Source organism: Copadichromis virginalis, linkage group LG16, assembly GCF_057382275.1.
Source record: "Copadichromis virginalis isolate Kocher_CV1m ecotype Utaka linkage group LG16, C_Virginalis_male_GT1.1, whole genome shotgun sequence".
Taxonomy (NCBI): domain Eukaryota; kingdom Metazoa; phylum Chordata; class Actinopteri; order Cichliformes; family Cichlidae; genus Copadichromis; species Copadichromis virginalis.
Genome location: NC_140633.1, coordinates 31,702,935 through 31,730,110, shown reverse-complemented (window position 1 = coordinate 31,730,110; position 27,176 = coordinate 31,702,935). Strand labels below are relative to the sequence as shown.

General features: G+C 41.0%; 1 protein-coding gene across 1 annotated transcript in view; it reads left to right on the top strand.

The window, feature by feature from the left end:
- gli2a (GLI family zinc finger 2a) overlaps nt 1-27,176 on the top strand; it is an 83,689-nt gene that overhangs the window by 22,648 nt on the left and 33,865 nt on the right. Inside the window, exon 3 of the mRNA XM_085434426.1 lies at nt 24,678-24,783. Within this exon, the coding sequence (XP_085290552.1) occupies nt 24,678-24,783 (106 nt within the window). The remainder of the gene's footprint in view (nt 1-24,677; nt 24,784-27,176) is intronic.

Sequence of the window (27,176 nt, the reverse complement as noted above, 5' to 3'; positions counted from 1 at the left end):
AAGAATCACAGAATTCATCTTGTGATGCCTGAAGAACTCAACTAAAAAAAGAAAAATGCAGTTCCTCACAATTCTTCCTGAATTATTCTTTGAAGGAGGCAAGTTAAGTTGGCAGTAAAAATTCAACCTTATGTTATGTGTCCTGTTTAAAGAGGTGCTGTAGATTGAATTACATGGCTACACACAAAAAAACCCCCCACCTCCCCTGGGTCTGAAAGCCACCAAACATGTCACGGGTTTCATTTTTAACAGTATATATCCCCACTGAGGAGAGGGAATCGACTCTTATCAGTTGTCATTTACAGTAACATTTTGTAACATATCAATAATGCCTTCCCTGATACTTGAGAAGACTTGCAAGCAACAAGCTTACAGGAAGGCCTATTGACCAAGTCCCAGTGTTTATTTTCCTGTCAGGGTCTATAGCAGCACACTATCAGGAACTCACTGCTGTCCTCCAAGGATGACTTCAAGAGATGCCGATATTGTTTCTGTCCCGGAAAGACTTTCAATTTACAGCTTTTATTTCCAGATTTATAGCTTTGTTGTCTGCAGGATCGGCTTATACCTGTTTAGATTTCATACCTGATAGCTCCAGTATGTGTTTCAACCAAGTGACTACAGGCAGAAACAAGTTAAATTCAAGACTTCTGATGCTACTTTACCAAAAGTGCAATGGAAATAGATGAAATTTAAAAAATGTACATTTTTCAAGTAAACAGACTGATGTCAGTTCAACATCAAAACAAGTGATCTGATTGTCTGGAGAGGTCAAAAACACTAGCACTGTGTGCTTTACGTGAAATGACATAAAGCATTTAAACTGAATTTAACATCACTTAGAATCTTTCAAGGCACATTAGAAAGTGTGTATTAAAGAAATATTAGGTTAAGAACCTGTCTTAAGTCTGCGCAAGCTCAAGCTGGAAACATTGAATTTGTCTTTTTACACATGGACATGGACATGAACAGCATCTTCAGAAAGAAGCAAGTCAAAATCTATTTTGCCAATTTCCAGTTCAAGTCATTGATAATATGATATGATCTCATGGTAAACACATTAGAGCGTTACCTAGGCAATGAAGATGTTGGAATGGCCAGAAGCTCCTAGGTGTAAGCTTCAAAGCAATGTGTGACAAGTGGATTGCAACATTTTGAGCCATGAATTCATCCCCTAAGTTGAGACTGTTAGCAGAGCTTTACACTATGTTGTTTCTAAAAAAAAAAATTTGCAGAGGTCATAAAATTACTTCTGTGAAGTGATCTAAACATAGCAGCCACACTGAAAAGGGTCCAGAGGTCGGTGTGAAGATGATCTTGAGCTGGTGATCAGCCAAATTTAAATTTGGTTTATCTTTTGATTTTTAGCAACTTTTTTCAGTAGCTTCTTTGATCGCATCTCATATTCACATCTTCCCACCAGCTAGCATTCTTACAATACTTGAACGGTTGACTGGCTTTCTGGGCGCTTAAGTTAATTCATGTGGCTCTTATGAACAGTTAAGTAATCCTGATGTCTATGTCTGCCTCTCTGTCTTATCTAGTGTTTCACTTTAGGCCTCTGGCTGGCTAAGACAGAATTCAAAGATTAGATATGCTAAGTGAAAGCAGAAGGAGGACATCTTGTTTTGTTTTTTGGCCTTGCTGATTGCTGTGCTGTAGCCAAAAACACTCATTTCTGATCCCTGAGCTTTTGCTGAAGCCTTTATCATTAGTTATTGTAGGCAGTTCTCATCACAAAGTGGCTGGCCTACAAAATAAGTACAAGAGGAGGCAATAAGAAGCAATGGTGTGGCTGTCCTCCAGAGACTGGGATCAATTGGCTACAAGGGTTTCCAGTCTAATTTATGGTATATAATCAAACATTTGGGTATTTTATGTAAAACTGAATTATGAATACATTCCCAGTATTCTTTTTTATGTTTATAGCAAAGAAACCCCAACTTGAGTCCAACCAAGGAGTTCAGAGGAATTCCTAACGAGCTCCAAGCACCACAGAGACATTTCTTTCTACTTTTGAAAAAGAATATCACAAGACAAATGTTTATTTTACAGATTGCTTAGAAGACAGCCGGAGAGAAAAATATTAAACAGCCCAATGTTAACACTGTATTTTCTGAATCTATTGTATGCCAACTCAATGGAGGGCTAACAGCCTTTGGCAGCTCTCTAATGTGGTTAGGAAACATAAATCAGGCTCAAATGAGAGGACAATTCTGATACTGGTTGTTTCTTTGGAGCTCCGCCTCTGCTTCAAAGCCTCCAGAATTAAAAAAGCAATGTGGTATGCTTTGGGCAATGTCTGTGGATATAAATCTCTCTGTACCAGAGGTGTCTACACGCACAAGAACCAAAGACAACATGCTACATTCCTCGCAGTTTACAAGTAGAGAGAGAGGAGGTGGAGGCAATATATGGATGCTTTAGGGGATTAGCCAACACCCCGTCAACCAGCTTTCTCTCCCTATCCTTCAAGTCCCTTCCTTGCACTTCCCTTTTTCTTTTTGTGCTTCATCCTCTCTTAAGCAGAAAGCCCTTTCCCAGCATGCAGAGTGTAATCCATGCCCCCACCTCTCAGACACTTCCTGCCTGTTTTGTTTGTGGACTCATGGAAATCTGCCCAAGAAGGTGCCTATAACTCTTCTCTAAGGTGTCGGCTCAAGCAACTGCTTTTTTTTTTTTTTTTGCCATGGGAAGATGCTCCATGTTATCAAAGAACTTGTTGAAAGTCAGCGACTGCGCTTTTCGACCTCTCCGCCCCAGCGTAATCCTCAGTATCCTTCAGACTAGAGTTCCCAGTCTGCCAGCCTCGGCTACTTTCATCCGCTAATGTAGCCCTAACACTCACAGTTCAAGTGAAGCCAAATAAACGTCCGAGGAGTTTAGACGTGGTAAAACAAAAATGTGTGCTAGCTGTAAACACAGGCGGGAGGTGCTTATATAAACAGGCCCAGTTCATATGGCTGAGTTGTTCTCGGGGCGGACAGTTTGTGGTCAGGCTCTTCCGGTTCTTATCCCCTAACCTCCCCCTTGACTGCAGGCACAGCTGTGGTCCGCCCTCGTAGAAACACTGCTGGAGGAAAAGGATTAAGGGGGAAGAAAGCCCACTGACCCATGATGAGACAAGCATGTCTGTGGTTAAGAGAATATAGGACCTCAGAACGTCTGCATCCACATAACAGCTCTCTGGGGATAATGTTCTCAAATGTTTCACACAAGACCCCCTCGACTCCGGCCGCCCAACAGATAAGGTATGTGCCAGCCACAGTAAGCCGCTGGACAAAAGGTGTCTTTAAAATTAATGCCTGGTGTAATTGTGTTGTAGCTGAAAGCAAGAGGAGGAAATTGATTTTTGCCATCAGTGAAATTCCTCCTGGGGGACACACTGGTTCTTTTAATTACAGCTATAAGGTTTCAACACCTCAGTCTCTTGCCTCTGGTAGCGTTTAGCAATTAGCCTAATCACCCACAGCTCTGGGGAACAGTCACATTTGTTCATACACATCACCTGCCAGCCTTTGGTTCAAACTTTTAAATAAAACGGTCATGGATGGAAACAATCTCAGACCATCCTGCCCTGTCAGCAGCAGCTGGGTTTGCAGCGGAGGCGGAGGAATTCCATAAACATTTATGAAAAAATAAACTTTTACAATATTTTTCGTAGTCACATCCCCAGGAGGGAGAAATCTTCCTCCAGACGGAGCGTCCAGCCATGAGTCCGGCCGCCCCCAGTGGCCTCGTTTGGGCAACCAGCAAAATAAGTAGATATCTGAGTCAAGAGTGGATACAATTTTCATAAAATATTTATTTTCACTGATGAATATTCACTGTGTGTGGGATTCAAAGTTCAGAATAAAGACAAGTTTCTAAAGCTATATACCATATAAACAATTTCTTACTTCTGGGCCTGGAAGTAGTAGTCCCATTTTATTTTATTTTATTTTTACCATAGTGCTTTTAACTGTTAACGCTTTGTAAGCTTCTATTACTTTACCAGCAGGAAAAACTTGTGCACTAAACCTTAAACACTCAAGAGAATTATTGGCAGAATTAGTTTTTAATTGATGAAGTTTTCAACTCTAGTGAGAAGTGGATGGGGATTGTCTTTACACTGTATATTACTACCAAACAGACAGCTGTTGAGGTACACATGCACATTTTTGGGGAGGTGTCTGTGAGGCCACAGCATAGATTTAACACAGTGTTATAAATTTAATGACTTTCATATTTTTCTAATTACATAAAAAACAGAGTATCTTGTAATTACATTACATCCAAAGGATACAAGTAATGCCCAAGTCATGAAACCAGCCCATTAGCTTTCAAGTGGAAGTTGTGCCTTACAGCTGAAACCAACATGTCTCAAAAGGCACAACTTTTTCTCTCAAGCCAAAGGATCTCCATTTTTGGTTTGAGCCACTCTCCTCACAGCTTGTTGTTTGGCAAATAGTTGTTGAGAGTTTTCATCCAGTCGGCATCTTACGTACAAACTACAGGGGACTGGTGCAGTGCTGTATTCCTCTTTGCAAACAGTTTCATCTAGTAACAGCAAGAAATGTCCAGCATTCACCAACCAGTCGAGGAGTAAATCTTTTTCCATATTTTTCCATCCAAGCTAGGATACACTTAAAAATCTATCCCCAGTTCCTCACTACCTTCTGTTTTTAAGCTAAGCTAAGCTAAGTTAAGCAAAACAAGTCTCAACTTGAGCCATGAGCTCCATCTTTTCATCCCACACAGGGGAAAAAAGCAAAAGTTTCCCAATTGCCCACCTACTTCTGTAAGATCACTCCACTGATATATCACCATATATCAAATGGAATCATATATAGCCACCTGCTATCATAACATTTGAGTTGTCTTGTCATATGAAACAAAAAAGGCAATAAGCTGAATCTCATACAATTTTTTCATATATAGAATAGAAGATAAATTCCAGTTGGGGACTGGTTTTCCTGTACAGTTCTTTATGTCGCCTTCTTTACTCCAGGATTAAAAAAAAACACAACAACAACAACAAAAAAAACAAAAAACGCTATAATTTGGAAATATATTCTACCAGCCATAAGTATCCATTTGCTACATCCTCTTATTCTTTGTGAGAAAATTCTTCAGGACTTTGTTTCTATTAGTTGCACTGCTCTGTAATCACAGCTAAGCCTGTCATGAGGCCCCTGGATGGTTGTCATGGCCCTTCGAAAAGAAAAAAAGCAAACAAAATGCTGCCATATGGAAAACTAATTTGTAATGTCATTCATCATCCAGCTGCAAGAAAAATGCAGGAATAAAGTCAGTCGTTCTAACAGCTGGGTAGCAACACATGATTGAGTGGTATTCCTGGCTAAAAGCATCCACCCTGTTTCTAGAAACAGGATGTCTGAGATCTGAATCGTAAATTCTCCTCATTTTGACTCATCCTAACACGACACATGTCCCTGCTTTTGGTCTGTTAACCTATCACTTTACGCTTGAATTGCCTTAGTGTTCATATGTATAGCAAACAGATCTTAGCTAAGCTGCCATTGTATTGTTTATTGGGTTTCTGAATACACTACACACCAGCGAGGCAGCTGTGCAGATTAGGAATGCAACCTGAGACTCACAAGATATTAAATCTCATTTGGCAAACTCAGAGAACCTAAAGAAATGACCACTATTAAGTTGCACATGAACTTAAAATTGATGGAAAAAGTAGAAAAGTATCTTCCCAAGGCAACACAAGCAGCAAGGACTAAGCAGTACATAGATATTTTAAAATACACTCATATATTTTCAAAAGTGGTTAGAAATTATCCTTCATAATGTTTCTCCTTTCAGTGTTTTGTCAGTAAAGTCGTGCTGGTGGTTTCATTTAATGTTTTGCATTTTATGTGAAGAGCGTGGAGGGGGACACAGTGCTAATACATCACTGAATAACACGCGGCTCATAATACCTTAATGTTAAAATTTAGATTTGTCAATGAAATTTGTTCATTTGGGGGAAATAACGCCCTCTTTGTAAAGCCTTTAGACTTTGCTGACAAAAAAAAAAGTAGCTTTTCTACTTTGTGAGCATTGGTGTTTACTGGGTCCATTTGGGTCTGAACTGAAACACTTAAGACACAAAACTAACCATCATTCATGTTCTGTGAGGCAGAATTGCCACTTTTGTCAGTGGAGTCTGGTGGAGTGTAATGGCAGAGGTGCTAGTTGGAGAAAGTAAAGTGAACAGTTCCCCAGTATCTTCAAGCTAAGCTAAGCTAAACAAGTCTCGACTTGAGCCATGAGCTCAATCTGTGTATCCTGCACAGGGCAAGAAAGCAAATATGCTTCTCAGTGTGTCCACCGAGATATCTCCTCTCATATATAGCCAGCTGTTATCATAAAAGCTAACATGTCTTGTTACATAAAGTGCAATGAAGTGTAAATATAATGGCTTCACTTCCTGTCTGACATCAGGTAAAAACTGTGATATATGTCTAGAGTCTCTGTCCAAGCAGTCCATGGCTTTAGTTTGTGTTTCTGCTTTTTATTACACGTAACATACTGAAAGAAACTCGATCCTCAACCGAGTGAAATTAATCACTGCTGTGACTTCTCACTTGTTGCTTTAGTAGAAAGTACAGAGATAAATGCATCATGTAAATCATCCTAAAAATATTAAGATAGAATTTCTTTCTATACCGTCCAGCCCTATAAGCTGCTTGGGATGCTTTGGTACATGTACAACACATGAATGGTGTTCAAATTCAGCTTTTACATTCTTAGAAAATACCAAGCATATTCCCAGACTTACCTCTGCCAAGTAAAGATAATGTTTTCTTATGCAAAGCTATAATTACACTTGTACAGTGAAGTTTCCCACTTTTTTCCCCCCTACATCTAATCAATAGTCTGCAAATGAGCGTTTATTTAGCTGAAGGCTGTGTGTGTTAGGCATTTGTGTTAGTATAGTATGTAAGCTTGTTGTGTTTTGCTTGCCAGGTGATTTCCCCTGATGGTGTCAGCTAAGCCTGAGAATTCCTGGTTTGGGCTTCAAAGGATACTGGGGTCATCCCCTGACAGCAACAAATACAGACATGTTCAGGGCAGACACAGATCTGAAAAATATCCCGTCTGTCTGTTTGACCGCTTTCATCGCACTTTGCACGGGCCTGAAGATTTGTATAAACTATTTCACAAAGAAACTGCAATGCTTCAACTGAAAACCAGTCACGAGTCCAGTGCTGCCTCACAAACACAGACTCAGATATTTGCCAAGACCATTTGTTTACACTGGATAATTTTATTCTTTCTTCCTGCTTTAACTTTAGAAATTCATTACTCTTTGAAATCAAACAAACAAGAGAGAGAGGGCTTTTTTTGAAGAGGTCATTCAGTAAATATAGCACATCCACTCTAAACCGGTCTAAACTTTAGCAACACTGCAGAATTACAAAGTAGCACTTTTTGTTTCCATGATCCAGACATCCAGACTTTTATTGTCAAAATCAGAATATTCATACAGTCAAAGAATTGGGCTTGGTATGTGATGCTTAACTGTTAGCAAAAGAGAAAAACAAAGACATTTAAGAAAGTATAAAGAAGTGTAAACATGAATGGAAAACATTATGTAAAATGTAAAAATGGTATATAAGGTAGTGTTTGGAAGTGGTCATAGTGGTAAGTATTTAGTATATGTTCTGGGGTTTTTGCAGGAATTATAAGAAAGAATTTAATATTCCTGCAGAACAACAGCACATATACTGGCTGCTCAGCTCTGCAACATGTGCTGCACACAGTACTGACACGATTAAACAGAGGAGTTGGAACTGCACTGCTGGGCAAGCTGTGTAATTATAAAATTAAATTGCCTCAGTCATCTTTTCCTTTGTATTATGTTCTGTAAAAGACAAGTTTCCATAACTGGACAGTTATCAGTCGTTGATATCCCACATCATTTTTATGTTCTAGTATTAACTCATCTTTGGTAGCTTCTTTGTTCTTGGGTACAAGCTGTCTTGCTGAAAGGCAAGTGTGTGTGATATTGTTGTGCAGACTGAGGCACTTTCTTTCCAGGTGCACAGCAGAAAATACGCACTGCTTTTTGAATGCATACATGATTTAAACTGTTAATTTTGGAATCATGACTATCTTCCTGTCTTTATTAGAAGTGAAAAAGAAGTTTTGGAGAAGATCTAGTTAACCTCAGATAGTTTAAACTGTGTCTATGCTCTTTGCATGAGTGCTGTGCACATTCTTTAAGTGTTAGCTTTGGCGAAACAGGTTTGAGATGCTTAAGCGATAAAGGTACTGTAAATCCTCTTTATTCAACAGAGTTGTAGTCTTAGGGAGAATCTGGCCCATCTGAAATTCCCACGGAACAAAGAAGGAGGGAAGGGGTGAGGGGGGCGACTGAGGGGAAGAGAGAAAGAGAGAGGGAGAGGGTACTCAGCTGAAGAGGGGGTATTGTTTACATATCAAGACACTTCCTCTAACGCCGAGGAAAAGCTGTAATTTGCCTTGCAAGGTTTTACACTTTAATTTCTCCATTGTGCAGGGGGATAACCCCTTATTATAGAGAAGGAAGTAGCCGTAAGCCTCGGACAGAGGCTGAGGGCTCACAGAGAGCCTCAGTGAGTTTTTGACCCCCTCTTCTTCCCTTGCTCTCAATCTGGATTTTTTACTTTTTCATTTCTGTGGCCATTTTGGCTGTTCATTAGCACTCAACGTCGTCTGGGCACTTTCCAATTAACGCTCCGCTCCAGGTAATATTTCCTTCCTGTGAGGCCAGGCGAGCTACATTGGTGCAGACTCATAGGCGTCGTGGCCCAAAGAATGGAGGGGGGGATGGTTCAGGTTGCCAAAACCATGGGGTCCCTTACCATTTACAGACTGGAAATCACTTAATAAAATCATCCCAACTTTTGGAAAATTGAATGCAAAAGCCATTACATGACAAGCAAGCCAATTAACATCCAGACTGGGTGCTTGAACCTTAAGCTGTAATGACAGACGTGAGCAAATATTGACCTAACCTATAAATGTTCCAAGAAGGGTAAAATATATGGATACTGCAGAGCTATCCATCAACACGTCATTAAGTTGTGTATTTAGTCTAAAAAAATCTGCACATGGTTTATGTTTTCATATATTTTCAGTGCTGTTTAAGTTGAAGTGACAAGTGTCCAAACTTTTTATGGAAGCTGATTAATCTCAACACATTTTCACACAAGTTCCAAAGTCCCTGAAAGACAGCAGGGATCACAGTACCTCAACAGACTGGAGCTGAAATAATTAGAACATGACTTAATCAATTGTGTACATCAGTTGAAGTTGGAGTTTCAGGATGGGTTGATTTTAAACTATTAGTTGTGAAGGCTAGCTAGCTGAAAAGTGCACTTATAGGCTAGCTCATCCCCTGCTTTAGCGTTTTAATTTATGTTTATTTCAACACGACTTCAAAAGATATCATAAACTCGTCAGAAAAGAAATCACTGACATTATGAAGAAATCAGATTTCAGGCTTTTTCCATCCCTCTCATATAAACTGAGGTTTTGATCGCTGAAACCAAATGAAGCTCCCTCCATGACTAAAACCCGCAGCTGATGCAGACCCTAGTTTTTCCAGTACATCATTCATATTCATGTTTGGGAAAAGGGTTTCAATAATTAACACTGGCTTTCTTTTGATTAACATCAGCTAACATTTTCCTACTGTTAAGATATATACGACTTTCTAGATGTCAAACATAGCACCAAGCTGGCATACTTAGCTAGCCTCCTCACTAGCAAAATCAATTATGAATCCACATTGTTATTTTAGTCCTGACATGTAGTTTAGTCTAGTGTTTGTAATCTGGTTGTTACTGCTACTGATTAGTGGATGAGATTTTTAAGCTACTAGCTAGTGCTGCTAATCAGGCCATGTTAAACCCATTTGTAAAAGCTTTTCTTAGTATATTTCAAGGTAAATTATGACTTTGTTAGGATACGCTGACTAGCTCATTCACCAGCAGCGAAGCTGTTTGTGCAGGTGTGCATTAATGTACCAGGCTGTTGCTGATTCTGTTCAATGGGTCTTGTGGAAAATTGTGTGTGTGTGTGTGTGTGTGTGTGTGTGTGTGTGTGTGTGTGTGTGTGTGTGTGTGTGTGTGTTGTCCTGACTGGTTAAAGTTTAGCTTTGGCAGTTTGTCATAGTAATCGAGACGGTGTAATTGCCCCTGAACTTCTCCACGGGGCAGATGGAGAAAAAAACAATAATACACAGCTTTTATTTTGGGTGACTCTCACGCTCATATAAGGACAGGATATCAGAGCAGCTCACCATACTAACCTGAATATTTATGAATTCTTTTCTGTAATTTTAAAAAATTTGTGAGAGAGTATGGAGCACATTAGCTCAACTCTTCACACTAGAAATTTCATACCTATTACATACAGTGGTTTTTGTTGGCCTCGCTGGGTGTTTTTGTAGTCTCATGTTCACCAAAAATGCTCTGAAAAATATTTTCCTTCAAAAAGTTACAGATAAAAGTAACAACTCAAACCACGCTGAACATCCTCAATGACATGTCAAACACTGACATTTAAGATATTCTTGATGTTCAAAATCTTATTAATATCAAAACTTCTAAACACATGCAGGCTTTATTTCTTTAAGCACCACTAAACTCTGTTTTTTATGAAGACCAACATCTGCATGCACATTAACCTTCATCCTTCTCGTCCACTGTCTAACTAACTTTCTCTCTTTCACTCGGCTGCCACATAGTGACTAGCACTATTAGCCTGTCATAACACGGCACATATAACCGGAGGTGATCCGAGGTCTCACTGAACCAAGTGTCCCTGGGGGCCTAGAGCTGTAGCAGTTGAACCCGATCACTACCTCGTGGTCTGGGGTGATGGGTACCACATGTAAGCAGAGGCAACCGCTAGCCCTAATAGTAGCTGACAAGTGGCGGTCTGATGGGGGGGGGGAGATCGCTATAGAAACATAACCCTGTTTCAATAAGACCTGCGGTGGCGGGCTTGCTTAAAATAAAGTCTTTGTATGGTAGAAAAACTGAGCTTATGGATTGCTTGGTCTCCCCAGGTTTGGCAGACAGTGTAAATAAAATGTGTTCCACGACCTGTTGGGTCAGTCAAAATCAAAGTTTATTTGTTCCACTAGTTATCAAAACTATGAGCCCAGTCTCACTGCCAAAGTAGCACATATAGGTGCTTGCTGAGGCTCTATCATATTTTAATTGGTACTCTTTAGCATCCTTAGACTAGATAGAATAAATATAGTGAACGTATATTCTAACCTCTTAAAGTCCACCAAGTCGTCAGGTGCATTCAGGTTATTAGCAGGGTTTGAGTTCAGATAACATACCCAGAGACTTGTGCTTTTTTTTGCAGGACATTACCTTGAAGCACAGTCTGGCTTTCTTACCAGGCTGTGTTGTGTACTGAAAAGTTATCTTCATGCTAACTCTAGTAAATGTTCCTCCTTGTCTGCTGTGTGACTCACAACACCGCACAAGAAGAAGAGCTATCACCAATTCATGGGGGAATATACAAAATTCACAGCTCTGCTGGAGTGTCAAATGGTACTAATGCTAGATGGACAGAAATAGGACAGTGGTGTTTTTCGTGACACGGTACGTCTCAGGAATGAATGCATGCCTCAGCGCCACTGGTGTGCGGGCTCACACTGAAAAAAGCAGAATGGATTTTAGATATAATGAATACTGTATGCCCCGCAAAGCTGTGAGTGTTTGCTGTAAGACTAACCCTTTAGCTACCAGTCTGGGAGAAGATGACAGAGAAAAACCTAACTAGCTACCTGAGACATACATACAAGTCTAGAAACATTAATGGGTTTAGAGAGAACATGGACAGGAGACAGATTTTTGCTACTTATACCACTGAGAAGAGTTGTACGGTCAAGATATGCCCCCAAAATTCTCTGTTACACAAATCCAGCAACACAGCTGGCATTTGGCCCATATGAGGTGGATGTATGGCTGAGTTGAAACAGTGAGTCTCTGACTTAGCAGTAAAAACCAAATGTGGTCCAAAAAACTGCAAATATAGGCAACATTTGGGCCAAACACAATCCGGGGTGTGAACTAGTAGGCACTGGAAAGAAAAACACTGGATATTAGTGGAGCTGCCAAATTCACCATCGTCTTTATGGTTTTTTGCCGCAGTCATGATTCATTCCCCAGCACCCAAACCTCAGCATATGGCGTCACTTCTCACAGTGTTTGTTGTGAACTTTAATGTGGAGCCTATAAAAGTAGATTAAGAATAATACAGTGGCAGCATGTGGCACCCTTTTCTCAACAGAAAGAGCATGGGTTGGTTGTTGAACATCACAACTGTGCCACATGTGGATCATTACAAGAGCCAGGCAGGGATTGTTAAAACTTCAATGTGCTTTTAAATTAGTGCTTTGAAGCAGAGCAAAGGAAAAATACTTTCTAATCAAGGGCCCGGAAGAACAAATGCCACAGTGATCAAACTGTAGAAAGACCCATCTCCAGCTCAAGACGCCAGTCATGTTTACTGAAGGAAAACCCAAACTAAATAGTAAAAGATTGATAAAATAGGTCCATCTGTATTTACTATTTGTTTTGTTCAGTAACTCGTTCTGGAAAATTCTTTAAGAAGGCATCAAATAACACTTTCTCATTACGATAAATGGAATTCATATCTGGAAACAGACGGTAAATACAATTTAGCAGGCCCTCCCTTTTTGGATCGAGTCAAGATAAGCATACAAGAGTTTGCCCTGCATTATTTCTGGAGTTTGGCATGAGTCCACACTGTAATTGTTTCACTATGTCGCTAGTCAGTTGCACAATCACTAAGACATTAGGGCGTCTTATTTTAGCCCTCCAAAACATCAAGGTCTGATTAAATGCCACTGTTATCACCACGTTGTGCTCTCAGTAAAAACATTTGACTGCCAGACTCTTAAATTTGTTCTCCAAATGTTTCATTTTCTATGTTGATGGAAGCTCTCCAGCACTGATTCAGTCTACATGTGGGCTCAATGACAGAGTGCGCATACAGTCCAGTCAAGTATGGCTAACCCAATGTTTGTATGCAAAAACATTTGGTTTGCAATTTAACAATGCAGTAGAGATTTTAAATTACAGTATAAAAATGACAGAGTTTTACGATATGATGACACAACTTCAAACATCTGTGTCACAAATAATGATGTCAGGCTTCAACATGGTACACCCAGAATGAAGTATTCCTTCTCAAGAAAAAACACAACAAAAAGTGTCAAAAATTCATGAAGCGGAGGCCAAGTTGTCCTGACTTTGAATCACCAATAGTAATAGGGTGTCTACCATTAAAAGACTGACGATCTTAGTAAGTGTAAAAGTATCACCTAGGAAAACTATTAACTATTAATAAAGCAAAAAGATGGAGCATGGTTTGCAGCCTCCAAGTGAATACACAGTTGGAGATATGATCAGGTCTGCAGTAGCACTGATGATAAAACTAGCAATGTGCACCCAGCTTAGTGGCATAGGATAGCTTGTTAGCTTGAAAAAATACATGAATGGAGACTTCTGCATTTTGTTGTATGGCACTCAACATTCAGCGCAAAATGCCAGGTTTCCACGGCACGACATGCCCAAATCATACTGCTGAGAATCCCTGGAAATTTGTGTGTACAGCTGTTAACTTGGACACTCCACTTCATGGCATTATTAACTTTATAAGTTACCAGCTCGTTGATGAACAAGTAAAGTTTGGGTATTTTTCTGAGGAGCTTGTGGTGGAGACAGTCTTAGAGCTTAAACAAGATCTAAAAACGTTGTATTTTAAATATGTCAGTATTGTGAAGTGCTTGTTTATGAGGTTCATTCCACCAAATTAGCAACGTTAAAAAATGCACACACAGAAAATGAAAATTAGCCAAAAGACATCATATTCTTCCAAATGCCCATCCTCAAACTCTTATATGGGCAAGAGTCCTAAAAGAATACATAAAAGTGTACTTTATAGCCGTCCTGATCGCATGCTCTGTGCACAAATTCTGATGAGTATGACATCGGGGATTAATGTCATAATGAAGTCATTATGCTAACACTGGATGACGAGTTCTTACCACAACCATGAGCTGAAAGAAATGACAAATATGTTATAGACATGGGATCCTTTAAGAGAAAAAATAGTTCAAAACAGAATTTTAAATTAAATGCAGCTCTTTAATTTGGTCCTTTATCCTCAGAATGTAAGGTCTGTCACTCTGAGATGAATTTCCGATACGAGACAAATTTCTGCAATCACTGCTCTGCTGCCTGGATCTCTTGTAGTTTCAAGTTACACACATCAGGGCTTTAGAAAGTTCAGAACACACATGCTTTTTCTTCATTGTCAACTAGCTGATTGTATGGCTGTCGTCACCAGTTCTCCACCAAAGCAGCCTTGAAGTTTCCACTCACTGTGAAAATGCTTATTTTATTTTGACATTTGCATGTTTTGACATATTCACTGAAACACTGTAAGGCTACATATGTCGAGTGTAGAGTCAATGAAACCACAATGGAGTCCAGATGCTGGGTGAAGAATGCCAATAGGAATCTGGTGGATCAATTTAGAAGTCAATTCCTTTTTCCTAGATGGTGCAAACTAGATATCCTCCTTTAAATCCACTTTCCCTTTAAGCCACTTGTGTTCTGAAAGTAATCTGAAGGCTTGAACAGCAAATCAGTGGTATTCTTAGCCTGAGATGACCATATTAAGAAGTTCCTCTCTTGATGACATCATATAGAGTCAAAAATAGGACATTTTATGACATTTTATATATACAGATCTATACAGTATTTTATGATACAGTCTGTGTCATATTAAAGTTCTGTCAAGTTATAAGTTCAGGTGGTGCAAAAGTGTTTCAGACCCATGCGTGATGTTTGTCCAGCCTGCCTTGAATCAATATTTCTCTTTGCCACCATGGCGTTGTGTTTAAAGGAGGTGAGCTGAAGACACGTGTACAGCCCGCTTTGACCCCCTGACATGTTTACTATGCTGTTAAGATTGCTTTGAGGAGTGTGTGAGCAGAATTTAGCGATGGAGTCACAGTTGGCTGTGCTCCAAAAATAGCGCGCAAAGGCCTCAGTGTGCAGTCCTATTGGCAGTTGCAGCTGGGCTTCGGGTGTGGCCGTTGCTTTTCTTATGACGTATTTTTTGTAGAAATACAAATTAACAGGATTATCCCCTATTTTCATATTTGAGTTCTGGGAAAATCTGTTGCAAAGTAAGTCCTCATTCAGCAGCTGGTACTGAAGTGGGTTTGAGCAAGGCATCAGCTGAAGGCTGGTCGCTCGGGTCAGGCGGCTCAGTGGAGGTCTGTGGTTAAACTGGGCAGATTCTCAGTGTTAATATAAACAAGGAAGTGTGAAAAACATTTTTTACACATGCAAAAAAATCTTTAAACGGTACAAAATAAGTGGTCAATTTATCTTCCTGTTTGTTACATTTCATCATTTATTATCATTATCATTATCATTATTATTATTGTTCCATCAAAATAATTTAGACTGAAATAGAATTGATACTTCCCATTCCAAAGGAAAGCTCCTAGTATGTAAAAGTTACAAAACTCTAGAGCCACTTCCTCATGATTGAGAGCCCTTCCTGTCTGTATCCATAAAGGTGTTTGTCAGATAAAGGAGATTCCCCTGCAGGCTCACCCCGCCGTGACTCAACTCTCAGAGTGTCACACAAGGGAAGTATCGTGTTAGCTAATTTTATCACACAATGCACGCTGCTGTCATTGCAGCTCCGGTGACAAATGACGCCTTATCTTGAGGGCTGTTGTTTGTTGTTGCTGAGTAATGTCCTAGCCACTCGCTCCCGTCTCTGGAGCTTTCATCTGCTCGCCTGTCAATTGTCACAAACCGCAGTCACGTGCGCGCACACACACAAACAGCGACACAATCGAAAATGCTCAAGTAGCGCTCTGCAGAAACAACGCAAACTTTCTTTGATATGTACACAAACTCAAGTGTCATTTCCCCCATGGGAGGGTTGCTTTCTATGTTCGCTTTTTCCTCTCTGATTTAAGCTTTCCACCGCTCTGCTTCATGCCCTTCACATTTGCCCGTGTATAATCTACTGAAGACAGACTTGTAGTGTAACACGCATCAACCTCCTCCTCTTTCCTTTGTAAATGGTTCGACCCCGTTGGCAGCGAGGCCCTGATGAAAGGGACATGTGTTACTCATAGGGATTCTTGTTTATTTGGCTTCCATACTTGCATTAAGGCCAAGTAAACTGGCCTTTAGGCTGAAGAACAACTGGAGAGACGTCAAGCACTGTTACGCTGTTTGATCACTTTCACTATGGGGAGGAGATCTGAACCACTGATTGATACAGTATCTAACACTGATAGCATAATGCCTCTTGTGCACTTCTAAAATCCAAAAGTGTTTGCACATGGAGAATGGTTTGCACAAAGAAATGCTTAAGGAAACAAAACACACACACACACATCAGATCTCTAACAGTGCCTGAGGAATGAGGAGGCACCTGCAGGCCCCTTGTCATACAAAGGCAGGTAACCAGTGGCTCATTCTGGGGATGGGGTTGGGTTTTGTTGTAGCCACATGTTACCTGGGCAAATATTCAGAAAGTAGAAGATGTCTAATATTTTAGCATTTCAATTTTCCTTGTAACAGCTTTTTAATTTAGAGGTTCCCAATAGGCATAAACCCCTAACCCTAGCAGGGTTCACTGCTGACCTGATGATTGTTCATTTGATTCTGAGTGTTTATGCTTCGCTGATAAGCCTATCCGGTTACACTTTTTGAGAAATACAATGAATAATCTGCTAAACCATGTCTGCTACATTTTTATGTAAGACTGAAACAAGAGCCGCATCACAAAAAGAGGATGAGAAGGGCAGCATTATCAGACTGTGGATCACCTGCGAGCCAATCCGTTTAGTTGGAGGCCCTCTGACCTCCTTCACAGCTGTTTCTTGTTAGTGCTTTAAAACCAATTCACAGAGTTTCCACGCTGAATCCTGCCCCGAAGAAAGAGGCCAGACAAGAGAGGGGTTTGTGAGATCCGGCTTGTCTGTGTGTATATAAACAGCGCAGTCTTAATGTTTTATCTTATCAGGATAGCTGACCTGAGAGTGCAGGGGCTAGCACTTAAGATGCTCATCCCTGTGTTATGAACCACCAGCAGTCAGCTGTTGCTTTTGAGCTCTTCAAAATCTTTTTGTTTAAACCCTTTAGCATCCACCAGCAACTCATCTAAGGTTAGGTACTGAGGGTTTAAGTTAACATCCTGCCTCTTTGGAACATCTGTGAGACTTCATTTGAAGGAAAACGCCTTACGGCTTCATGAAATTTGTCTATTTAAACATGTGACTAAAACAAAACTTAACCCTAACAAATAAGTACAGTACAGTGAATTCTTTATACTGTGTAGCTTTCTAATGCAAACATGCATTTAAGCAAAGTGGAAGGATGTTGGCTGCGTCCTGCAGTCGAGGCTGAAATGGCCCACCTGCTTTTAGAGTTGTTGTAAACTTTGCTGCTATTAATGTCTCAATGAAACTAATGGACATCAGTCGTTTATTTAATATAACTTCCACGCTGATGGATATAAACATTTTCAGCAGTGTAAATTATTCTAAACATAAATTATTTTTCCTCTGAAACAATTTACCTCTGGCCTTTCTAAGCCTATGTCTTCAGTAAGGGGAAGTGTGTATCCTTCTGGAAGACCAAAGACAGGCAATCTGATGGAGACCAGGTCCGTCCAAGAGATACTCCCCAGCCTCCTCCCGGGACCTGGGGAGCAGCTTACCCATGGGGGACACCTCACCTCGGGGTGAACCCCAGCTGGGACAGCTTTAGATTGATGTCCGCTGCCTCCTTCTCCCACACATTGTATGCCATTTTGGGCACTTCCTCTGTCTTTCCCCTTCTTTCCTTTAAAGAAAAAAGCCCAGTTTGTAATTCAGGGGGGTCGGATGGCTGCTTTTGGGTAAAGGATGCTGTCATAGAACCGCTGAGGACGCTCTTTGTGTGAACTGGCAGCCTCTTCATCAGCTGTGTATGAGAGGTTAAAGGGCTCATGGGAGACAGACAAAGCTTTCCTGCCAGCTCTTGCCATTTGAGGTTACTTGGCTTGATTGGTGCTTGCTAACGCTGTTTGGACCGGACAGAGGTCGTGCATAAACCCAGTTTTTGATAAGTAGGAAAAGCAGAAAATGTGGTCGCGACACCTCATTATGTCAAGTATCACTCCATTGGATGTTAAACACATTTACAGGGGGCCTTCCGGTTTTTCCTTACATCCTCCTGACCTACAGAACGGTGACAAACCCAGTGTGTTAATTACCTGATCTGCCTCACACCTGTGCTCTAAAGTGACCAGGCAATAAATCAGAAGTCTGTACAGGAAGCTGATTATCCCGACACCCCATCAGTCTTCAGAGAGAGGCCTGCTGTAGGCTACCTGAATGTTAGCACAGGATACACCAAATCCTGCTAAATCTCACGATTCAGGCTTAGTGGTGCATATCATATTTGTGTTTTTAGTCCATTATAAGTCTCAGTGGGTGGAGAGCCAAAAATGTAGCCAGTGTTCTTTAGAAAAAGAGCTAAAAATGGAAATTTGGAAAAAATCTGGAGGTAAAACTGACAAAATTGCTCCTGTTTCCCCTCAGCACCTCTTTTACACCAAAGAGAGATATTAGCTCAGTAGCTAATGGCAACCCAGGTGAGGTAAGGTCTTGGTAGAGCTCAGTCTTTAGAACAATTAGGGGAGGCGGTGCAGCACCTTGTAGCCCAGGTGATGGATCATACTGGTGGTGGGTTCGTGGGGTTAAAGCTAAGACTGAGGAGTGATTGGCCGAAGCAGACGTGCTGAACTGACAGAGACTAATCACAGCAGAGAGGAGCCAGCTGGGCCTGAGAGGGATCTGTAAACACGCCGGGACAGGATCGGAGGCAGCAGAGGTCTGGGCGAGTAGATTCAGCATATGTGGGGGTGGGGGTGTCATGGCAATGAGACATAAACACAGGATCAGCAACAGACTTGTTAAGATTTTAATCACTCACTGACATGCACACAGTACATCATAAAAAAAATAATATCAATAGATGTCAGCCTATTTACAGAAATTTTAATATAAACAATTATCCAACTGTCTATTGTTTATCTTGGTTTGGGTCATGGGGGCAACAGTATCAACACCGTACCTACACATCTCTCTCCTCAGACCCTTCCTCCAGTTCTTCTTCTGGTGGGATGGACACTGAGGTATTACCAAGGCAGCTGAGAGACATAATCGCCCAGTATGCTTCAGGCCTCCTCCCAGTACCATTGAAATTCCTGGGAGCCATCTAGGAATCATCCTGCTCAGATGCTGCACCACCTCAGTTGGCTCCGTTTGTAGCAGCTCTTCGCTGAGCCTCACCAGCTTTTTCTTGTATCACTATCCTGATCAGCAAAGTTTAGGACCCAGCTCAACCGTTTTTGTCAAGTCTACCTAAGGATCCTTCAGCTTCAACTTTAGAGATTTCTGATAGATGCGCATGATTCATATGTAGAGCAGTTCTGGTCAGTACTGCAGTTCCCCTGATTCGGTTCAGTTTCAGTTCAACAAACAGGAACCTATTATAAAAGCCTTGCTATATTTTTAGGACTTGGAGACCCAAACAGAGCTGAAAGCTGATAATGTAATTTGACCAACCTATTATTACATCCCTCCTCTTTTTTTTCTAACCAGCTTTAGGGATTACAAACAAACCATACGATTAGCAGAAGTTTTTAAATGCTGCATATTATCTGATCCCAAGAATCAAAACTGACTAAATTGTCCAACCAAAAAAACTTTAGTCTACAGTACAGAAGTATTAGGATCCAGCAACAAATCTAACCTGTACTGGACATTATTTCGTTTGAAATATCCAATATCCTGATGTTCCATAACATAGTTACACTGATGATTCAAAACCTCTGGAAAACAATTGTGTCAGTGCTTCCAGGCTGCGAGCGTTTTGGTGTGTACACCATAACATCTACAGACTTAGCAGGAGTTCACAGGGACTAATGAATTTCCGCTCAAACCATCTTGTGTCATTACGGAGACCACTGGCCTAATCCACTTACCTTCTGCCCAGAATCCCCCTATCAATAAAAAAGGTATCATTTTACCTTCCCTGAGGGTAGTTAAAAGTAAAGAGCCACCCTGTTAAGACTTCCTTTTAAACATGGCAGTGGTTTTCGTGCTCTCCTGTAAGCCTCTAATCCTTCTGTCGCCATCACTCGCCCATGTACTGCCCTAGAGGAAGCGAAGTCTTGCAAATTAAACCTGCAGGTTTCATGTTGTGTGTGTACTGCAGGATTCCCGGATTAGGCTAAACACACACTTTTTTTATTAACCTTGAGCATAGCACTTGCTGCAGTGTGTGTGTTTGAAAAGGGCAGTTCTGTTGAAGCTCCGAGCGGCACGTTTGTCTCAGTCACTTTCTGGACGTCTGCTTACGGAGACCGAACTGCAGAACAAATCAGTGTCTGTGTGTGTAATTGTGAATGTGAGTGTGTATGCAAGCACATGAGCGTTTGTGTATAGCCGTTGGCACGGTGCTGTGTAGTTAGGACTCGGGCCAACTTTTTCTAGTGGAATTTCCTGTCTGAATCGCGCACCCCCACCGCTCCTACTCCTCTGCTTTCTCCCCCCCATCTTTCTCCCCGCCTCTTTCTATCAAAGCACAACAGAAGCCTTTTTCCTGAAAATTATTCCTGGCCTGCTCTGGCCTTTCAGGGTATTATTATTATTATTATTATCATTGAGTACTTCCTCAAAGATATGAACCCACTCCGCTCTCCACTTCAGCGTAGTCCTGATCTGGGACTTCATAATGCAAAAGTGCTTTTCCTTCTTCCTCCCCTGAGTCATGAGACTCGAAGTAGCCTTTGTTGATATCGAACACCTGCCATTGTCTTTAGTGAGAGATCAAACCGAGGATTCAAGATGCAAACTAAAAAGAAGGGATGGATGTGGGGCTCTTCCTGCTGCTTGGCAGGATGTTTAGCATGTCTGGAGCCTTCTTATGGGGGTCATGGGGGAGCAAAGATTTGTTCAGTTTTAAAACAAACATGTTACCAGAGTTCAGAGCAGATGTGAAGACTGAAAACGACTCCAGGTCAAAAGTCCCTGTGGCCGGGTTTGATTCATGAGATAAGACAGCCGGGTCTCACGGCATGAAAATGGATGTTTGTTCACGATAGTTTGTAACTTTAGTATTTTAATAGGAAGTTTGTTTAGTGTTTGTTTGTGAGGGGTTCAGTGGGACATGTAAATCCTGGCAAACAACTCTAAACTGGCAACGATTGCATTTTAACACATATGATCTTTTTGAAACTCAATCATACAATTCTATTAATAAATCATGTGGTCACTCGTGTTACTGTTATATCCTTAACAGTGGAAAACTGTTAAACGGTGAATAAGTAGATATGAGACCGATCTGATAAAAGATCATATTCAGGTGAGTAAAAATAAAAAGGGGAACACAACTTAATATTCCAAATGTCCTAACTATTTTCCAGTCTCCAGTGGGACTGTGTTGCATAAGACTGTGCCAAAACAAAAGTCCCTCAGTGCTCTGTGCACGACACGCTTATTGCATATTGAGAATGATAATGAATGCTATAATAAAAATAGTTGACTCACAATCCTACGGCTATTCCATGGTATGTGCTTTTATATATAATGTTAGATGCTGAGTTCTAAACTGTTTGCAATGACACAGCAGAAGCAAAACACTTGTGATGTCAGAGATCCACTAAATGTGTGTTTGTGCAAACACTCAGAAACCACAATGCAGTTAAAATACACAAAGGCTTCTATCTGAATAAATAAATGTGAATAAATCACATTTTAAGCAGTAAATCCATGGTACAATCTTGCTGTGTAAGCAAATCTAAAGTTGTCACTGTGATTATTTTATCCTCCATGTCTCTGGCACACTGATTGCTTTTGGGACACTGTGCTAATGCCATCCACACAGTTTTGGCTATATGAAGCCCAGGGTGGAGTAACCCCACATGCCAGCACGCCCAAAGGGGACAGACGGACGGTAAATCAAGAAGCTGAGGCGTGTGAATCGTCCCAGCCGTGTACCTGTCGGTAGTTGTCCCTGCAGCCCAGCAAACAATGCAGCTGTCTGGGTGATGGAAGGTCCTGCTCAGCCCTTATAACCCCCACATCCAGCAGCACCATCCTGGGAGGGGGTGGGGAGAGGCTTCATGCAGCCTCTGGAGCTTCTGCTTGGTGCTGGTTCTTTTAGTGTTTGTGCATGTATTTTCTCTAATGTCCTGGGCATTAGTCCTTACAGAAGAAACACCAAGACTTCTTCCTGTAGAATGTGATACATTATCCAAAAAGACTTAATCACTGTACATTAGCTTTGCAGAACCGCACAAAATATAATAAGTAAAGAAAAAGTAAGCTTCATCATCCTCTTCACCAGAGATGTGCCAGGAAGCACAAGCAGGGGGCACCCCTCACACAAATCACCAACTTCTGGCTCCACTTGTGAAACAAAGCTCAAACTTCTTTTCCCCAGCTCTACGTTTCTCTCTCTTACTGGGTGCCTGTTTTGGCTTGTTCACCAGAAGCTGACTTGGATTTGTCTGACCGTCTTGCTCAAAAATAAATAAATAAATAAAATGAAGGCGGGTCAGTGGCTGAGAACCAGCAACTTAGGTCTCAATAGAAACAACAAGCCCTTGGCCTTTACAGTTCAAGGAGGAGAAGAGGCACCAGACAGAGTTTTACAACTCAATTTGTCTTCTAGATCAGGTCTCACTGTTCTGGGCACATTCAGTGATTAATAAAACCTACAGGGGTTTTTTTTCACTGCTCTCTGAACTAATAATTTTTATTATTTGCTAATTTTTTACAAATGAAAATCTTGTAGCACAGTATAGAACATGTGTATATGTGTGGCTGCTTTATTTTGACTACATTATTACAATGGCATAGACATCAGGACATTAAAATGTCAGTTGGAACCAGAGGGTAAAGTCTCGTTAGCTTTACTGACTGCCACCATGTTGGTTTCTGGGAGCCAGACTAACTATATTTGGATGACAGATGAGATGAGTTCTGTGTTATCATCTGCTAGCTAGCCTGGATATTAAGCCATATCCATAGACCGTATGGGAGAGATACATATACATGCTAATTGGTGCAAAGTAAGAGCCTAATAAAATCCAAGAATTTAATTCACCAAAAATTGAGCATTTTTTAAAACAATTTCTGAGCCATAAAATTTGAGATATGGGTGTGCTGCACTGCAGTTAAAAATTCTTCTCTTAATTTCATGTTTTCAACAGCGTCACTAGGGCAACGCCTCAGTAAAACCGGGCCTGTCTAAAGTCTGTTTTCAAAGGGTAAAATAATCGCTGAGCGTTAATGCGTGGTCTTAAAAAAATTCCACTCCTGTCAAATGTTATACAGTTCAGAGCTGCCTTCAGGGAACCAATCCAAATTAACCAAGAACAAGATGGTGCAACATCACAATGATTGCCTCAGTCACACTAACAAAAGGCTCTATTAGGGTTAATGTCTGTCTTTGTAACTGCCGTCACCTAAAAACAACATCCAGTATTTAGCCATAGCCTGCAGGCACAGAGTCCTGTTACACACCTTGTTTTCACAGTGATGGCTAAAGTGAATTAGCACACCTGAGGCACATCTCATAGAGAAAGGTGTTGTTAACAATGCAAACACTGAATGAAATGATATTATATTTATACACTATACACACAACTGTTGCTCTTTTTCTTAAAAATACAAAAAAACAAAACCCATAAATACTAATTATTCCCAGCTGCTGTCACGGCAAGTTTAAAAAAACCATTTTTCACTAACAGGTGAAACTGCAGAACTAAAAATAAAAAGTTTAGTAAGTTTAAGAAGTGAAACAAAGTGAGGAAGACGTTCTTGCACTGGTTAAATTTGGGCTGAACATGTGTGAATATTGCTTTGCATCCCATTGGTGCTACACCAGTTTCCTCCTGACACTTGATGCCAGTGTTTTTCTTAGGCTGAGATAATGATCTGCTTTGACCTTTAACCCTTCTGGTCTTGGGCTTACTTGTCCTTGTGAGGACAGAACTCTGCTGCACAGCTCTTTGTCTTTTTCCTCTTATAGTGAACAAACAACTGGATTTGCCAGTCAGATTCACAAAAAGTCCCGCTGAGATACGGCATATTTTTCTCCATCAAAGATCTGAGATGTAAACATTTTAAAGTGGAGAGAATTAGCCAGCCTTTATGTGTGATTAGACCTCTCCTCCTCCTTAAATCATGACGGTAAAGTTTCCTATGATCTGCTGCTCTAATGACAGTAATTAATGAAAAACAGCTGTTCTAATGAGACTTCCCTTGAGCCATCAGAGCATTTATGGCAGGAAATGGCAGATTCGTGCATTTTTGGTCTGACACATAAAGCAGCATTCATTGTTGTGTAAAACTTGCTTTGGTCTTATTGGGCGGAGAGGGAGCAGTTAATGAAGGTTCTTCAGGCACATATGGGTCGGTTTTAATTACTCCTGCATTATGGGAACTGTAAAATGGAGCGGCCACTAATCAGTAACTGTATTCCAGTTTTTCGGCGAGCGTTAAGAAATGCTGTTCTCTAACATTTTTCTGTCTTTTGTGTTTGCAGGGGCGCACCACCTTTTCCCCACTTTTCACACACCTATCCCGATTGACATGCGGCACCACGAGGGGCGGTACCATTATGAGCCACACCCACTCCATTCAATGCACGGGTAGGTATCTATTGATGTCCTCTGAAACACTTTATTTCCAGCCAACTATGGGGGTTGGGAGAAATTTAATGTTTAATTCAATGTCTAATAGCCAACACATTCTGTGTGGCATTAGTAGCGGAGTCTTAGTAAGTGAATATCAGCTAAACAGGTAAAATGGGGTAAAGTCATAACATTTTTCTGGCTCTTAATGGTTCACAGTTACAGCTTATGTCCCTGGGCTTGTCATAAAGTTTGGGAATCATGCTGTGTAACAAACCCAAATTAAAAGGACTTGTATTCTATTTATATTCTTTTAAAAAAAGAGAAAAATACAAGACATACATACTATTAAGGAGGGCTGAAAATAAGCAGAGAACAAAAAGAAACAAACACAAACGCTTGCTCATAACAAGGCTCGTTATCTTAGATCACATGAATCATCAAGCCGTAATAACTCTTTACACAGTGCAACTACATTAGCTCAGTAAGTCATCACCTGTGGATGGAGTTCAACATGGAAAACTCACATTCAGAGTTTTCCATGTTGTAAAAGGCTACCAGTCTAAACAAACGACTAGTGTGATTTAGTTGGAGGACTTGGTGATATGTAAAGTTGTCTCAGTGTGACATGTCAGTTGGTTTATCTCACCACCACTCCATCCAGCAGTCTAGCTGTGGCAGTAAAAAATATACCGTAGGTATCTTGGTGTTATGTATGCGTAACACGTGGGACGTCACGAGCAATTTGAAAGTAAAGCCAGCTGCCACTGCAGACACGGTCAAGAGAATCACCCCATCAAAGAATCTAATCCAGTCTACTAGATGGCTTTTAAAATTGTGAATGTGTCATTCTGTATCTGCCCTCGTGGACCATGGTTTAGGACTTAGCTCTACCAAGAAAGTGGTCCAAACATTGAAAGAAAGTGTTTCTGCAACACAGCAACATCTTTGTTGTATCCTTTAAATGAAAATAAGAGCACTGACTGATTGAATGGTTTGTTATAACAGGGTGGAAGTTTTTTTCCCCTCACTTTTACCACATGTATTCTAACCTGACCTAAAAACAAAGATTCATTTATTTTGTGACTTATGAGTGTAGCGTACCATAAAACTCTGGCCTGCTTAACATTACCACGCCTTCATCCTTATCTAAAATATTCGAACCCTAGAAGGGAACCCAGGAATAAGATCAATAGAGGTTTTGTGGGAATTGTGCTGTTACATTTAAATTCAGCCAGATCAGGTGATACACAGTGCAGGCAGAGCTATTCATCACTAGCAAAGCGAGAGAAAGGAGGGGGGCAAGAGTGTGGCTCTGCACCCGGTTTGTTGTGATTAATGTGATGTGACTTTGTCAGATTGCTCCCACTAATTCATCAAGGCCTTGATCTAGCTGTCTTTGCCCGGCCCGCACCAAATTCACCTAATTACCGCATGTCGTACTGGAGAAATGGAGCAGGCCGTCGGCGCAGGGCACCTGGTGGTGGAACTTCGTCGGTCACGATGGTTCCCGAGTGTCAGCGTTGCGCATCCTTTTTGATGGATCCTTCATTACTGTTTGCATATAACATAATGAGGTCTGAAGGCCTTTCTATAAAAGCTGCCATCCTGCAGTACTTCTTCCATCCTGTGATTCTGTAGGTATCGCAGGGCTGAACACATTACACTGCCTGCTCCTTGCTGCAGTCACTTAGGATATTTGTGCAAGCTGGTATTGTGATCTACATTGGCTACATTGGAATCACACAAGTGATCCTTTGCTCGAATCTCCGGAGAACAAAAGACTGTTATAAAACAGTGTCTAGGCCAAGTATGTATCAACTTTCTATTAATTATGCAGGCTTTCAATGTCATGTGCATTTTTCAGCAAATTTCTAAAGGCTTGGTCCAAAAATTTAAAAGTAGCAACCGTCACACTGTGGTCTCCGTGCCATATCCGAGCTGGCTCTGAAACACATTAGGAAGAGCTTCTGGTGGGCGGACAGTAGAACTTGGACTTTGATACAGTACTTGTGTGCTGTTTGCTGCATATGTGCATCTTCTGTGCAAACCCACAAGCCAGGAGAGCCAGCCACCGTGCCAGTACGTTTGACCGAGTAATTAGCATCTGAAATCCAGCCTTCCGTTCCCAGAACCTCAATGACAACGCCGTGGATGAGAAAAACAGATCCCCCGCTCATTCCACAGCCTGTATTTATGCTTTTTGGGAAGCAGTTGGGGGCAAATTGCAGCACTGAAAAGTTGAAATATGCCCAAGGTTTTTGTGTGGCAGAGCTGTGGCCTACACCGCCCCTGTACACAAACAGATGTGGTGCTGCTCACCAGGCAATCAGCCTGCTGACGGCCCGCAGCCCCACAGCTCGGAATGTGTTGATTAAATACAGTTTACACATGAGCCATTTGGGCTGCTG